General features: G+C 28.5%; 1 protein-coding gene across 1 annotated transcript; it reads right to left on the reverse strand.

Annotated features, from left to right (window-relative positions):
* Window positions 1-1,392: 1,392 nt before the first annotated feature.
* Window positions 1,393-13,967, reverse strand: LOC136075148 (uncharacterized). Its single transcript, XM_065787499.1, has 4 exons — window positions 13,571-13,967; window positions 11,375-13,462; window positions 9,982-10,093; window positions 1,393-1,590 (listed from the first exon to the last, which is right to left on the reverse strand). Exons 1-2 carry the CDS (start codon window positions 13,965-13,967, stop codon window positions 12,393-12,395), a joined length of 1,467 nt encoding a protein of 488 aa, XP_065643571.1. The 3' UTR covers window positions 1,393-1,590; window positions 9,982-10,093; window positions 11,375-12,392.
* Between the last annotated feature and the right edge of the window lie 782 nt (window positions 13,968-14,749).

Raw genomic sequence — 14,749 nt, forward strand, 5'->3', positions numbered from 1 at the left:
TTTTTTTTACTTCAATAAAGAGATAATAGATGTAAAATCTGAGTTTTACTGTTTTGTCATAAAATCGACTCTTTTTCAAAATTTTTAAGAAACAACATTTTAAATTTACATTGAACTTACTTGAAAGCATAAAAAAACACAGGTATTCGAAAGTTTTGTTGAACTTTAGAGTTCACTGTTACGCACACACGATCTGCTATGCACCAGCACAATTTATTTAAATATGTTGTAATTATTGGTATAATTATAACTTCCTTTGAACAGATAGGACAGATTTAGAAAACAAAAAAGAATACAGAAAAGTTGAGGTTGAAGTACCCATTGAGAAAGTTTTATTGTATAAAGAGCAATAAAATGAACAAACAAGAATGTGTTTTGATTTATTGAACTTTGGATGATAGCTCCTTGATAACTCCTAATTGGTTATCAGAAAGTTTTTAACGTATTTTGTTGACACAAAAAAAAATTAAAATGAAAGACCGGAATATTTCTTTTTTATTAATTGATGGACTGCCTGCCCCAACCAAACCCTCAGTTGATGTAGCAGCACTCCCTTGCAAGTCAGGCTATAAGATAGTCGATGTGGCAGCACTCTGTTGCCAGTCAGGCTGTTTGTCAGTCGATGTAGCAGCACTCCATTGCAAGTCAGGCTATTTGTGGGTCGATGTAGCAGCACTCCCTTGCAAGTCAGGCAATAAGATAGTCAATGTAGCAACACTTTGCGCATGATTTACAGTAAAAAAAATAATATATATATATAATCTATATATATATATATAAATATATATATCTACATATATATATATATATATATATATATATATATATATATATATATATATATATATATATATATATATATATATATATATATATATATATATATATATATATATATATATATATATATATATATATATATATATATATATATATATATATATATATATATACCAAATAACAATATAAAAATAAACCATCTAAAAATATGCGAATTTGCAACAAAAACTACAAACCTGAAACCCAAAACTTCTTCCATAAAAGCATTCACGATTTATTTTCTAAAAATCAGCCAATACATTTTCATCAATTTTTTTTTCTTTTGAAAGCAACCAGAATTACTTTCTTCTAATAGAATAATAGCAAATTGAACAATTGACAAAAGATGCATTAACACATGAAAATATGAATCAAGTTCCATATATATGTGATATGAGCAGAAAAAAAACTTTTTACGTTCATTTTTTATTTGTTCATTTAGCTCTAATACTTTACTTAAACATGACTTCACAACATTTGCAATACTTCGGTACCATTCCCTAGGAAAAAGTAACACTAACATAGATTTGATAAAATAAATTAAAATATACAATAGATTATAAAAAATTATACCTTTGCAAGAAGGACTAACATCAAATTTATCACAAGATCGTGTAATAACTTCTAATGATATTTGTAGAGGATTCAAAAAATTGAGAATTTTGTCCTCAAGATTCACAGAATTCTACATTTCAATTACGTCTACATTATCGGTTGCAATTATGGTAATATTATTAAATAGAGAGGTAAAATGGGAGTAATCACTACCACCTGCAAAAAAAAAAAATCAATAGGGAACCTCATTTTAAGTATTATTACGAAGTAACTATTCAAATATTTTGAAAAAAATAAAGTCTTATTTTAATATACAATCGTCTAGAGAATAACTACTATTGATAACTATACTTGGTTCTTAAAAAACTTCTGCTGTAAAGTAAAGGCTGATATCTTTTCTTTAATTACACCATTAGATACTATATACTATAACTTATATTATAAGTTATTATTATTTTTATGAGTATTACTATTTCTATAACTATTGAATAAAATATATTATACCTGCATGTTAAAATATTATACCTGAAAAATGATTCATTTTTAAAACCTTGGAGAATTGCTCAATTTTATTTAATGAGTAACAATATACATTGGATAAAAACCTTCTGTATTGAAATAACGCTACTAAATTATTTTTCGCCATAAGTCCAATTATTTTTTAAGGTTACCATTTTTGTTTATTGTCTTAAAATTAAAGCGGATTACTTAAATTTATCGGAACACGGTAAATCCTAGGAAAGTATATATATATATATATATATATATATATATATATATATATATATATATATATATATATATATATATATATATATATTTATATATATATATATATATATATATATATATATATATATATATATATATATTTAAACAACTTTAAAACTTTAAGTATTCTACACAATAGAGTGCTCAATGTTCTTAAAGGAACAGAGCAATTATATTAGTAGTAGAAAATCACTTAACAAAAATTTTTTCCATTTAACACTGTGTTTTATCAACAAAGATTCATCAGAAATGGATGATCAAATTAATAAAACTTTAATTTATACCAAAAATTTAATTACAGGAAGTTGCAAATGTCTTAACTACTATAAATTTCTACACATTTGTGGAATTTGCTGACACTATTATAAAAAGAATTCTTTAGAAATGATTACTTATGCTTTTTTTTAAATGTTTTTTTAAAAAGGGTAGTTAATGTAAATATTATTTGAACTCATTTATTTTTATAGTTTTTTAGGAGAAATTTATTTTCGTGCCTACATTTAGAAATTAATTACGATCTTTTGTTTAATAAGCATTCTTGATTTGCATGTGTAATTATTTTAAATTTTTCTTGAAGGCATAGTATGCATTTTTTGGAAATAATGTTATAAGCAGGCGCTGTTTTAAGGATAGACCAATTCAGTATAAAATCATCAATATTTTTTTCTTTTAATTCCCATATATATTTTGACAGCATGGTGTCTTTTGAATACTTTTTATTCTTGAAAGATTGCTTATGATTGGCAAAACGTTTTTTCCATTCACCCTCTGTTATGCCAATATATTGTTTATCAGGTACATTCTTAGAGGAAACAACACATTTATATACCACATTTTTTGATAAACAACTTCCACGCATTGGACAATTGAATTTTTGTTTACAATTACAATTTTCTGTAGTTTTTTCATTTAGGATTTCTTTTTTGTTTAACAAAAAATATGGAAAGAATTATAAAAAGTCACAAAATTTATTGTGACTTTTTATAATTCTTTCCATATTTTTTGTGCAACTGCAGCTAACTTTAATTGTATTTCGATTAAAAATTTTATGTAATTTATTAGATCGCGGGAAATGCTTATCGACCAAGTTTAAAAACACTTTTTCTATGTTAGTAGAAACATTTTTGCTATATGGGGGGTTGAACCAAATTACATTTCTAGTTCAATTTCGTTTTTTTGTATTCTTTTTTTCAGGGTCAAATATTAGTTCAAAATTTTCAAAACCATTTTTTTTTAGGGCATCTTCAAATATTCGTTTAGAGGAATTGAATACATTTTCATTTGAGTAAAATAATCAATATAAAAGATTTAGGCCTTTATCGCGACGATGGTTTAATAGTAATGCGTAGAAAATCTGGTCCACAGCTCAACAAAATTAGAAAAGATATTATAAAAATTTTTAAAAATATTGGCTTTCAAATCGAAATAAACATAAATTTAAAAATTGTGAATTTTCTTGATGTCACATTTCCCAGTGGGCACAGGACGTAAAAAAGACGTCTTTTAAACGTCTTTTGAACGTTTTGGACGTCTTTTGAACGTTCAAAAGACGTCTTATTTAGGTCCTGTGCCCACTGGGTTAACCTCTCTGAAAATTCATATAAGCCTTTCAAAAAACCAAACAATGAACTATTATATATTAACATTAACTCTAACCATCCACCCCAAGTTCTAAAACAAATCCCGATTTTAATTATTAACAGACTAAACCAAAACTCCTCAAAATTAGTTAAGACATTTGAAACTTCCTGTAATTTAATTTTTGGTATAAAGTGAAGTTTTATTAATTTGATCATCCGTTTCTGATGAATCTTTGTTGATGAAACACAGTGTTAAATGGAAAAAATTTTTGTTAAGTGATTTTTTACTACTAATATATATATATATATATATAGGGGAGAGTGGGGTAATGGCGAACGCGGGGTAACTCCGAACATGGTCAAAACAGCATTGTAAAAAAATAAATTAAACAATTTTTTTTTACCTGCTGAGAAGGGATCCTATGCTCAGTTCCAGACGTGCAGTAGTGTAATGAAGCTGCGGATGTTGTTTACTATTATTTGATTTTAAATTTTTCTGATAATTTTATGCAACTTTTTTCTTGAGTAACACTCTGTTGTAGCTTCTATGGAAATAAAGTCACTCCTTTTTTTTGTTTTTGTTGCATAATATAGTTTTTAGACTTAGTTATTACAATTAGCTTTTTATTCGCTATTACACAACAGAGCTTGTGATTGCCCCCCAATGTGTTCGGAATTACCCCACGTAGGCAGGGTAATTCCGAACACCAATGGTTTTATTTCTGGCATAAATTTTTATTTTATAATAAGATTTTTAAAAATTCCATTTGAGGGTTTGTGACTGAGTAGTTAAACTAATTGATATGCAATAAATATGATCAATTTTGTATAACTGGTGTCTTTAATTTGCATTCCCGCTTAGGTGTTCGCCAATACCCCACTCTCCCCTATATATATATATATATATTTTCAAGTTTCAACATTGCTGGATCATCAGGAAGAGTTACTAACTTTTCTTGATGATCCAGCAATGGTGAAACTTAAAGTAGAAGATAAAAGTTAGATAAATGTTTTTTACTAATTTATTATTGCTCTGTTCTTTAAGAACATTGAGCACTCTATTTGTAAAGTACACTAACATAATTTACATATATATATATATATATATATATATATATATATATATATATATATATATATATATATATATATATATATATATATATAAATTAGTTAAAAACACTTATCTAACTTTTATCTTCTACTTTTATCTAATAGCTTTTAAATGAAAGTTAAACTAAAGTTTCCGAAATTTTTTTAATATATGAAGAATTTTTCTCCTTTTTTATATAATTTTCTAATCCTTTTTATTACCCCTAATTGTGAATACAAAGAATACCATTTTGGAGCCTTTAGATTACTTTCGCTCATCGGCGTTAACATGAATTTAGTTAAAATCTTTTGAAAAAGTGACTTAATTTACTATAGATCCTAGTTCTAATCGTTTCTGAGCTATTAGCTTTATATAGTTGTCAAAGTACAATATTTCTATCAATTTTTACTAAAAATACAACAATTCCGACCAAAAAAGAACATGCAATCATCAAGAAAAAGCGCCAATAAATGTTAAAAGTTTTTTATCTATGATGTTCATTTTACCCAAAAATCGTATTTATTTAAAATCTTATACGAATTTGGACAAGCGAATTAGGATTTTAAGAAGATTTAGAAAAAACAAAAATCTACAATCTGGGTTTTTTCGCTTCAAATAATTATATTTTATGATACCGCAAAATTTATCATTTTATTTTTTCCGCCTTTTCATGATTCACAGACCTAATCATTTAACGGAAATATGTATTAGTCAACAAAATATCATACAGACGCTATAGTATTTTAAAATTGCCTTAACCACACAGAGTAAGTAACAAAGACATTTAAGGGGCAGATCGATTTTTTTCAAGTTACAAATATACATTAAACATCTACGTAAATTTTGAATTTGTAAATTAAAAAAAATTATTTATTGTAATTATTGTAAACATTGGTTAATAACTAATAATATTATTTAATTATCTTCTTTTATGTTTTACGCAAATATAACATATATAATACGTTTCATAGCCAGTTTTATTTTTGATTTCTTGGTTGTTTTCGGTTTACTTTCCCAGCTAACTTATTTTAACAAAATTATTAATAAATCTTTTAATACAAAAACGTTATTAACTTATTTTATATTATAATGTTTATTAATATGCAAATTTTATTTGTACCTTTCCTAACTTAAGATAAAAAGCAAGAATGTAAATAAAGAGTTTTTGAATAACTTATTAAATAATTTATAAAACATATTAAACAATTTTAACTGGAGAATAACTGACGTCAATTAAAAATTAAAAACATCTTTTTTTTCAACTTTTGAATGAATGATCTTGCTTGTTAATGACAACACTTTTTTTTTCACTTTAAAAATCGATCTTAAATCTTAATTGATTAACTTAATTTATTTCCTTGTCGCGCGTACTAATTGCGTTTTTCACTAGTCTAGCGCAACAATTTAAATCTGAGACTGATTTCATTTTTTTTTTACCATGATTTTAAAAACCTTTGGGAATTTTAAACCAAATAGGAAACCGCGTTATTTGCGGCGCCATCAGGCTGGCTAACACGCTGATATATATATACAGAGGTAGACAATAAGTGTGTGTTTATATTTTAATTTATTTTATTTAGTTTTTAGAGTTAGCTTTGACTCCACAATTTTTTAAACCCCTGCTCCATTGTCAGAAATCAGCACAATTTGTGACAAAAAAATTTATATCACCTAAATGCCTTACACAAATACAAACAACCTCTTGTCAAATAAAAGAGCTTTTGAATAACATATAAAAGAATATATTATTTTATATATTATTCAAACCCTAACCCAGATGAAGAGAAGATGACTCGATGAGTCATCTTCTCTTTGTCTTCTAGGATACTACATCACCGTTCATAAATATAGGAAGATCTAAATTATTGCGATAATGATTGGCTGAAAAAAATTGAGTTTTATCTAAATTAAAGTTCACCAGCCACTGTGAGGCCCATGCTGTAGCAGAGGTGAGATCCTTTTCAAGCTCAAATGCCCCGCCCAAGCAATCAGAGGGTGTTGGTTTCTTATCACAACAAGAATAAATAGTAGTATCATCATCAAACAATGCCACCTTAGATGTGAGAATATCTGGAAGATCGTTAATGTAAATTAAAAAGAGTATAGGGCCAAGGATAGAACCTTAGGATAGAACAAGGAGGAACCCCTGAATTCACAGAATAAGAATAAGAGAGCTGTCCATCGAGGACAACATTTTATATTACGATTGGAAAGGAAGGATTCAATAATCTTAAAGATATTGCCGGATACACCATAAAAAGAAAGAATGGAGAAGACCAGCATGCCAAACGTTATTAACAGCTTTTGAAATATAAGAATTTTTGAAGAAGGGTAAACAGATGTCGCTTTCAGCAGGCTGGAAAACAAGACTGGAAGATAAGCACTTGTTGAATAGTTTTGAGAGTGTAGATGACAGCTCCGTAGAACACTTCTGCAAGACAATAACAGGTATGTTGTTCGGGCCACAGGCTTTAGAAGAGTCTAGGCAGGAAATCACATTAGATACACAAGCTGAAGTAATATGAATGTCAAGCAATGGATCAACCTGTTTGTTGACAATATCAGGTAGAACGCAACTAGAGGAATCAAGAGATGATATTGATGAAAAGTTTTTAGCAAACAATCCAGTTTTGTCTTTAGGTGAGGTGACAAAGTCTGAACCATACAAGAGAGGTAGAATTAAAGATTTGCCCTTATTAATGATATTATTTAAGATTCTCCAGAAGTAACGAGAGCCTAATTTTTGAAATGAGATACGAGATTTCATGACCTGAGAATAGCGGCTTTTGGCATTAGACAGAACCTTTTTACAATTGTTTCTAGCAGTAATAAACATCGTCTGTTTTCTGGAGAATTGTTTTGATGATAAATATGGAAGTAACGGTTTTGATTGGCAATCGCAGCAGAACAGTGTGAGGAAAACCATGGAGGAGAGTGAGGCTTTACCTGGAATCATCGAGAGGGAACAAAAGATTCAATGCCAGCCTGATACCACAAAGTTATGTATGAAGCACATTTGTCGACAGGAAGATAAAAGATTTCTACCTAAGGGCCATCACGAAAAAAATCACGGAAAGAATCCCAGTCAGCTTTACCGTAGTTGTAAGAGGTTCGATAATAGGGGGATTCAAGTGATAAAGAAGAATGAGATATTAGTTTTAGAGAGATCAAACTGTGATCAGAAGCACCTAAGGGTGAATGTGGAGTAACTGAGCACTGACTAAGATCAGAAACAAGACCTAAGTCGAGTAGAGAAGGTAATGATTCGGATTGTCAGGAAAGCGAGTTGGAAAGTTGACTATTTGAGTAAGGGATTGATAAAGTTGTGGACTTTAATGCCTGCAGAATCACTGACACTGGAACCAAGCCATTCAGTTTGGTGAGCATTAAAGTCACAACAACTATATTAGCTGATGAATAAAGAGAGAGGGCTTGGTCAATATGATCAGAAATAACATCAAAAAGAGTGCAGTCTTGAGATCAAGGAGAGCGATATAGTACAAAGAGAAAGGCAATAGAGTAAAGTGGTGCTAAACGAAAGCACATGAAAGAATAGTCTGTGGATTCAAATCAAGTTTCACGACAAATGGGTGAATTCTTACGAATGTAGATGCCCAGGCCAAGCATGTGACTATTAAAGTCTTCATGAATTAAAGGAAGATAACCATCAGCACTAAGATCACAAGATGAGACAGCTGAACTCAAATTAGTCTCACAAAGAGCAAGTAGGTCTGGTGAACTTTGCAAGAGATAAGACTCAACAGAAGAAAAGTTACTTCTAAGGCCACGAATATTAGTGAACGATGGGTTTAGAGAACTTGGTGATGATGATGGTTTTTTGTGTTTAATAGTTTTTGGTACTTTATTCATTTTTAAATTAGATTGAAGAACTTGACTCAAAGCATAGATAGTACTCAGAACACTGTTTAATAGCCCAAGAAATTGCCTCATTACTATTAATAAACCCTAAGCCGTAACAAAGGGCTCCAAATGTGGCCTCCGCAATGCACACCAAAAGTACAAACAGGGACACCATCCATGCGCAACATGGAACTGTTATTACTTTGATATTTTTCAGCTGTAGATGAAATCAGCCTCTCTGAGAGCTACCACAGAGTTCGGGAAACCTGACTACCAGCTGGCCTCAGAACTAAAAAACTGAGTTTCAGAGCCGTACCCTCATTAGGAGATAATAGAATGAGTTGCCTAGTCATAAAAACAGAGACACAAGCAAAACCCATGCATTGAGTCAAGAAGATCCAGCATTCAACATCCTAAACTGGAAACAATGTATTAAAAATACATCTGGGCCAGCCTAATAGATGAAGAAAAGGTGCGAGGCTGGTCAACAGATAGAATTTGCGTACCCCTTAAGTTTAAGAAGCTTTAAGTTAAGAACCTGTTTACCCCTTAAACCAGGAGCAAAATAAAAAGTCTGTTTAACTATAAAGAGTAATATTTTTCTATTTTTATTGTAAAAAAGTATGAATTTGTTTCCTTTTCGCCAAATTTTCGCCAAAAAGGCGCAAAATTTTCATCATTTAATACTGGATTTGTCAGTTAAAACATTTTTTTTTTGTACTTGCAAAATTTGCCACAACATATAGATCAGGCAAAAATATCATTAATTGGGTGCTATGCATATGCTTTGAATAAATGATTTTATTCTTAAATACAATTTTATTAAATATATTTATTGATTTTATTTTTAAATACATGGATGCATCTACAAGAACCATCTTTAAAATAGAGCCTTCATTTGTGCAACTAGGATATATAAGTAACTGAAAATAACTACTTCATATTTTTCACGTTTTTTCATAATACTTTGAAGAAAATGTAAACTTTGATTTAAAATTTCATTTTAAAACTCTAACAAAAAGGATTAAATTTTGAAACGGCAGCGATGCACGTGTTTGATGTCTTAGTAACTTTACTTAAAACATTAATGAAAACTTTAATGAAACTAAGTTATTCTTTGAAAATTAAACTTAAACAAAAACACATTTTTGTTTCTTAGGTTTTAAAAAAACTATGTTTTTTTTTTCATGAAAGCATTTTTTTTCTAACCCTGGAGTCATTGGGGAAGTTTTTATACTACTTCTCAGCACATTTATTGTTGCAGTAAAAATAAATGTTTTGTTTACCATATAAAAAACTTACTAATTTACAATGTCTTTTTTCATTGGTGTAGGTATCAACTGTTGTTTCAAAATTTGCCACGAGAGTTGGAATTCTGTTGGAAAATTATCAATTGGAATTAACTTCTATTGTCCTATGAAATAGACAACTTGGAATGTTAAATCACAGTAAAAGACTAAATATTATCTATTTAAAATTTATAATATCAATTTTTTCCATATACTACATGATTCATTTACTGAAAATTAACTTGACTTGTCATTTTGCAAAGTCACATCCTTTTACAGTACCTGTTGCTGCATGCTCTAAAAACTTTTATTCATCTACTTTTTTCCCCATACCTAAACTCTTTAAAACTCATCTTTATGTTTTCCTGACTCTTACAATCTGCAACTTTTCAAGCCTTCTGTCAATATTTTCCTTTCTCTTTAACTCTATTCTTTGTTTTCTAGTAACTCCCAACTTAATAGTGGTTGCCTTTTTAGGAGTGAAACTTTAGGAGTGAAACTTTAGGAGTGAAACTTTAGGAGTGAAACTTTAGGAGTGAAACTTTAGGAGTGAAACTTTAGGAGTGAAACTTTAGGAGTGAAACTTTAGGAGTGAAACTTTAGGAGTGAAACTTTAGGAGTGAAACTTTAGGAGTGAAACTTTAGGAGTGAAACTTTAGGAGTGAAACTTTAGGAGTGAAACTTTAGGAGTGAAACTTTAGGAGTGAAACTTTAGGAGTGAAACTTTAGGAGTGAAACTTTAGGAGTGAAACTTTAGGAGTGAAACTTTAGGAGTGAAACTTTAGGAGTGAAACTTTAGGAGTGAAACTTTAGGAGTGAAACTTTAGGAGTGAAACTTTAGGAGTGAAACTTTAGGAGTGAAACTTTAGGAGTGAAACTTTAGGAGTGAAACTTTAGGAGTGAAACTTTAGGAGTGAAACTTTAGGAGTGAAACTTTAGGAGTGAAACTTTAGGAGTGAAACTTTAGGAGTGAAACTTTAGGAGTGAAACTTTAGGAGTGAAACTTTAGGAGCGAAACTTTAGGATTTATAACTATAATGAGCTACTTATTATTATTATTTTCTCATTAAACTTTATAATTTTTTGTGTATATTTTAAATACATCTTAATATCTAGATTCTAATATTTTAAATATTTAATAATAAACTTCCTAATGATTAGATTTATCTCACGATTTAGATTTATATACTCAAACTAAGCTTATGTAAAGCCTAATTATCCTGTAAGTAAATATCAAATTTATATAAACTATATATCAAATTTCTAACTTGACAGGTATTTAATGTTGTAATAATAACAAATTAAGGTATACCAAATATACCTCTTAAGTACATCACCAGTTGTTAGCTGAAGTAAAAACTTTTTTTTAAAAAAACAATGTTATCAATTATGATAAATGTACAAACCTCAAAAAATTAGTAACAGGGGTCTTTTGTTGCTTGCTGTTGCAGTGCATTCAGAATGTTTATACCAAATGTAGATGAAGTGCATGCATGTTGAGATCGAATGGATTTGATATTGCTGATTCAGATACTGATAAATCAGGCAATTATTTAGCAATTTTATATTTGATTTATTAGTTTAAACTTGAAGCAAGTGAATTTTAAAAAAAGCAAACTGAACTCAATTAAAAAACAAAGTAATTCAACTTAGGTCAATTACTTTTTAGTTTTGATTACTTTTTTATTGACTATAAATTTTGAATATGATGCTGCAGCAAATAATTATTCTTTATATGGCTCATTATTATTGTTTAAACAGTTTAATTTATATATTAAAAAAATAAAAACTTTTAAATTAAGCTTAAGATGCACATTGAGGTATTGACACAAGATTTATATAGGTTTAAAAACGCAAGACTTTCGAGAAAAGAAGAAATATATTTAAAATCTAAAAAATAAGAATAAACATTAATAAACAAGTTGAATATGACCTTTAAAAAAAAAAGCAACACTTAAATCGACAACCATAAATACCTAATCATTAACAAAACAATACATAACTTTTAGCCAAAAATAAAAGTACACCAAAACGAAAATTTTTAGAAATTCAACTGAAGAAAAAAAACAGATGTATACCTATTACTGTTTAAATCGAAATTATGGATAATTAAAAGAAATAGATGAATAAGGGCTTATTACTTCTCCAGATAAAAAAACTAAATTTTTATCTGTTGTATTACATCCAACAAAAAACTTCAAATGGACATCTTTATTTAATGCAAAGTAATCCTTAGCTTGTATGAGAGCTTCCTGAACATCATCGTTGTACTTCATTTCTATAACAACACCAATGTCATTTTTTATTAAACTTATATCAGCTCTGCCCTTTTTGCCACTACACTTTGTTGTATATCGCTCAGTGGCAAACTTTGCATTGAAAACCTGTAGAGCAATATAGTTTAGCAATGAATGCATTAGGTCTTTATTTTCCATACAATCCTACACTAACATCTTTATCAAACTTTGAGTATAATTTTAAATGACCAACTAACAAGGAAAGTTTAGGTCCAAAGCTTTTAGTAAAAATAGAAGAAATACTACTTTCATCTGCTTCAAAAACATCAAAAAGAATTTTAGTCATATCATCAAAAAAAGAAGGGGGAACATTAAAGATATTTTCATAATATAACAACAGAACTTTCTGAAACTCGTTTTTAATTTCATTGTTAGGTATACAATACTCATTTACTGACCTAGTAATAGTTAAATAACCAGTAATAAATAAATAGGAAAATAGTAAGTTTATTCCCTCATTTGTAACTTCTATTTTGTTCAAATTACTAGTAATAGATTTTAATATTAGAAAATTATTTACACTAAAATCAGTGGTAAGATTACTTATTAACAAATTACGATTGCGAACCAAGTCTTCTATAATATCTTTTATAGCATGATTGTTCAAAATATTGCTATTCAAAAATTCGCTTAGATTATTATTGTCCCAATATGAGACAAATTTATCAGGATTAGATATATAATTTACAACTGACCAAACATTATATTTATCAATGAAACATGGGTTAACATTTGTACCAATATTAAACAAATACCCATTATACCAACTTTTTATATAACTTTTATCTTTTTCTAACTTAAAATGATTAAGAAGAATCCTAAGCTCTACCTCAGAAAGTCCGTAATATTTTGAGTATTTGCAACTAGTTATATTATGTTTTATTAAGTTATTTAATCCCAATAAAATTCCACTTTTTAGAATATACTGAACACCAGTAGTTACACCCTTTTCTAAATTTTGGTTATTTTTCAAAGCAGGTTCCAAAATAGATCTAAATAAGTCTGCTACACTTTGAGCTTCATCAGAACTAAACTTAAGGTGGGCCTTATTTGCAGCAGCATCATATTCATCAATTAATAACCAAACTCGCTTAGAATGATATTCTTTAAGTAAATCACTGAGTTTTTTAATTGCTGTAGGGTAAAACAGTTTGATTCTATGAAGGAGTGATATGTACTCTTTACCAATTGTAGTTTCTTAATATGGTATATCACTATTTTTCAAATAAGCATAAGTTCTAACTGTTTTATTAATTGTGTCAATTAAATTTAATTTAATTTCTTCAACTGAGTTGCCTTAGCAACTTTTTAAATCCATAAAAATTACAGGATACTGTCCTTGTAATGATAAAATTTCAATTTTTTTAAATTTTCCGAATTGTTTTGAATCACGTATTAAAGTAACAACACTTGAGATATCAAGATGGGCATTTTCTAATTTGTCAACATTCTTTATTTTTTTTGTTAAAATTCTTCGATTAATTATTTTTGCTTCTACATTATCCTCTTCAATAGACAAAAACATTCTCAGCATTTCTAAATTTGTAGATTTTCCAAATCGCCTTGGCATTGTGATTAATATGACTTCAGACTTATCTTCATAAACTTCTTTTATAAATAACGATTTATCAATAAAAATAGTACTTTCTTCAACTAACTTTAGGAAACCCCCACCAAGAAATATTGAAGGTTTAACTTCCATACTCAGGAAAGCTCTACAAAAGATGCACTGAAGGTACTTTTAGAGGTAATATAAACACCCATATATAAGAAAGTTTGATGCATGCATAGTTTATAGACTTAACAGTTTATAGACTTAACATAGTTTATAGACTTAAGTCTATAAACTGTGGTGCATGCGAATAAAAAAAAATTGCTTTTTTTAAAGAATTGGTCAGCTCTACCTAAATAAAAATTCGTCAATTACCTCAGGTATTTTTTATTTAGGTAAAACTGACCAATTACTAAGTAAAAGCAATTGCTTTTTAATAGCTTTCTATTCACTCACTAACGAGTCCGCATTTTTTTTTTTGTGGAGGCCAAAACTTCACAGCGCTTTTTGAAGCAATTCTTTTGATCGTACAGCCCTGAAATTTTACAAATAATCTTTTGCCGACTAACAATAGCTATATTTGTTACATTTGATTCAATAAGTCTTTTAGATTTAGTAAAATGAATTAATTTGTTTTCAAGAGAGCGGATAAATTTGTAATGGCAAGTTAGCGTAACGGTTTTCAGAAATTCAAAATAACTTTTTATTGAATATTAATCATAATCAATAAGTGTAATAATTTAATTTTATCAAGACTAAAAAGTCGAAAATAAAATAAATAAAAAAAACTTTTTACAAATAGCTTTCTATTCAATCGACTAAAAAGTAGAAAATAACTTTTTTCTGTTTCTGGTACTCGTGGAAATCATGTACTTAGTAATAATCACTTTTGTAAAGCCAATACTGGAAGACAATTCATATACGTATGTAAA

The sequence above is a fragment of the Hydra vulgaris genome, chromosome 01 (assembly GCF_038396675.1).
Source record: "Hydra vulgaris chromosome 01, alternate assembly HydraT2T_AEP".
Lineage (NCBI taxonomy): Eukaryota > Metazoa > Cnidaria > Hydrozoa > Anthoathecata > Hydridae > Hydra > Hydra vulgaris.

Excerpts from the sequence above, each read along its gene's own strand:
- LOC136075148 (XM_065787499.1), bottom strand. The coding sequence starts at position 13,967 with ATGGAAGTTAAACCTTCAATATTTCTTGGTGGGGGTTTCCTAAAGTTA. Across the intron at positions 13,463-13,570 it reads AATTTTTATGGATTTAAAAA|AAACTACAATTGGTAAAGAG; the intron begins GTTGCTAAGGCA and ends TACCATATTAAG.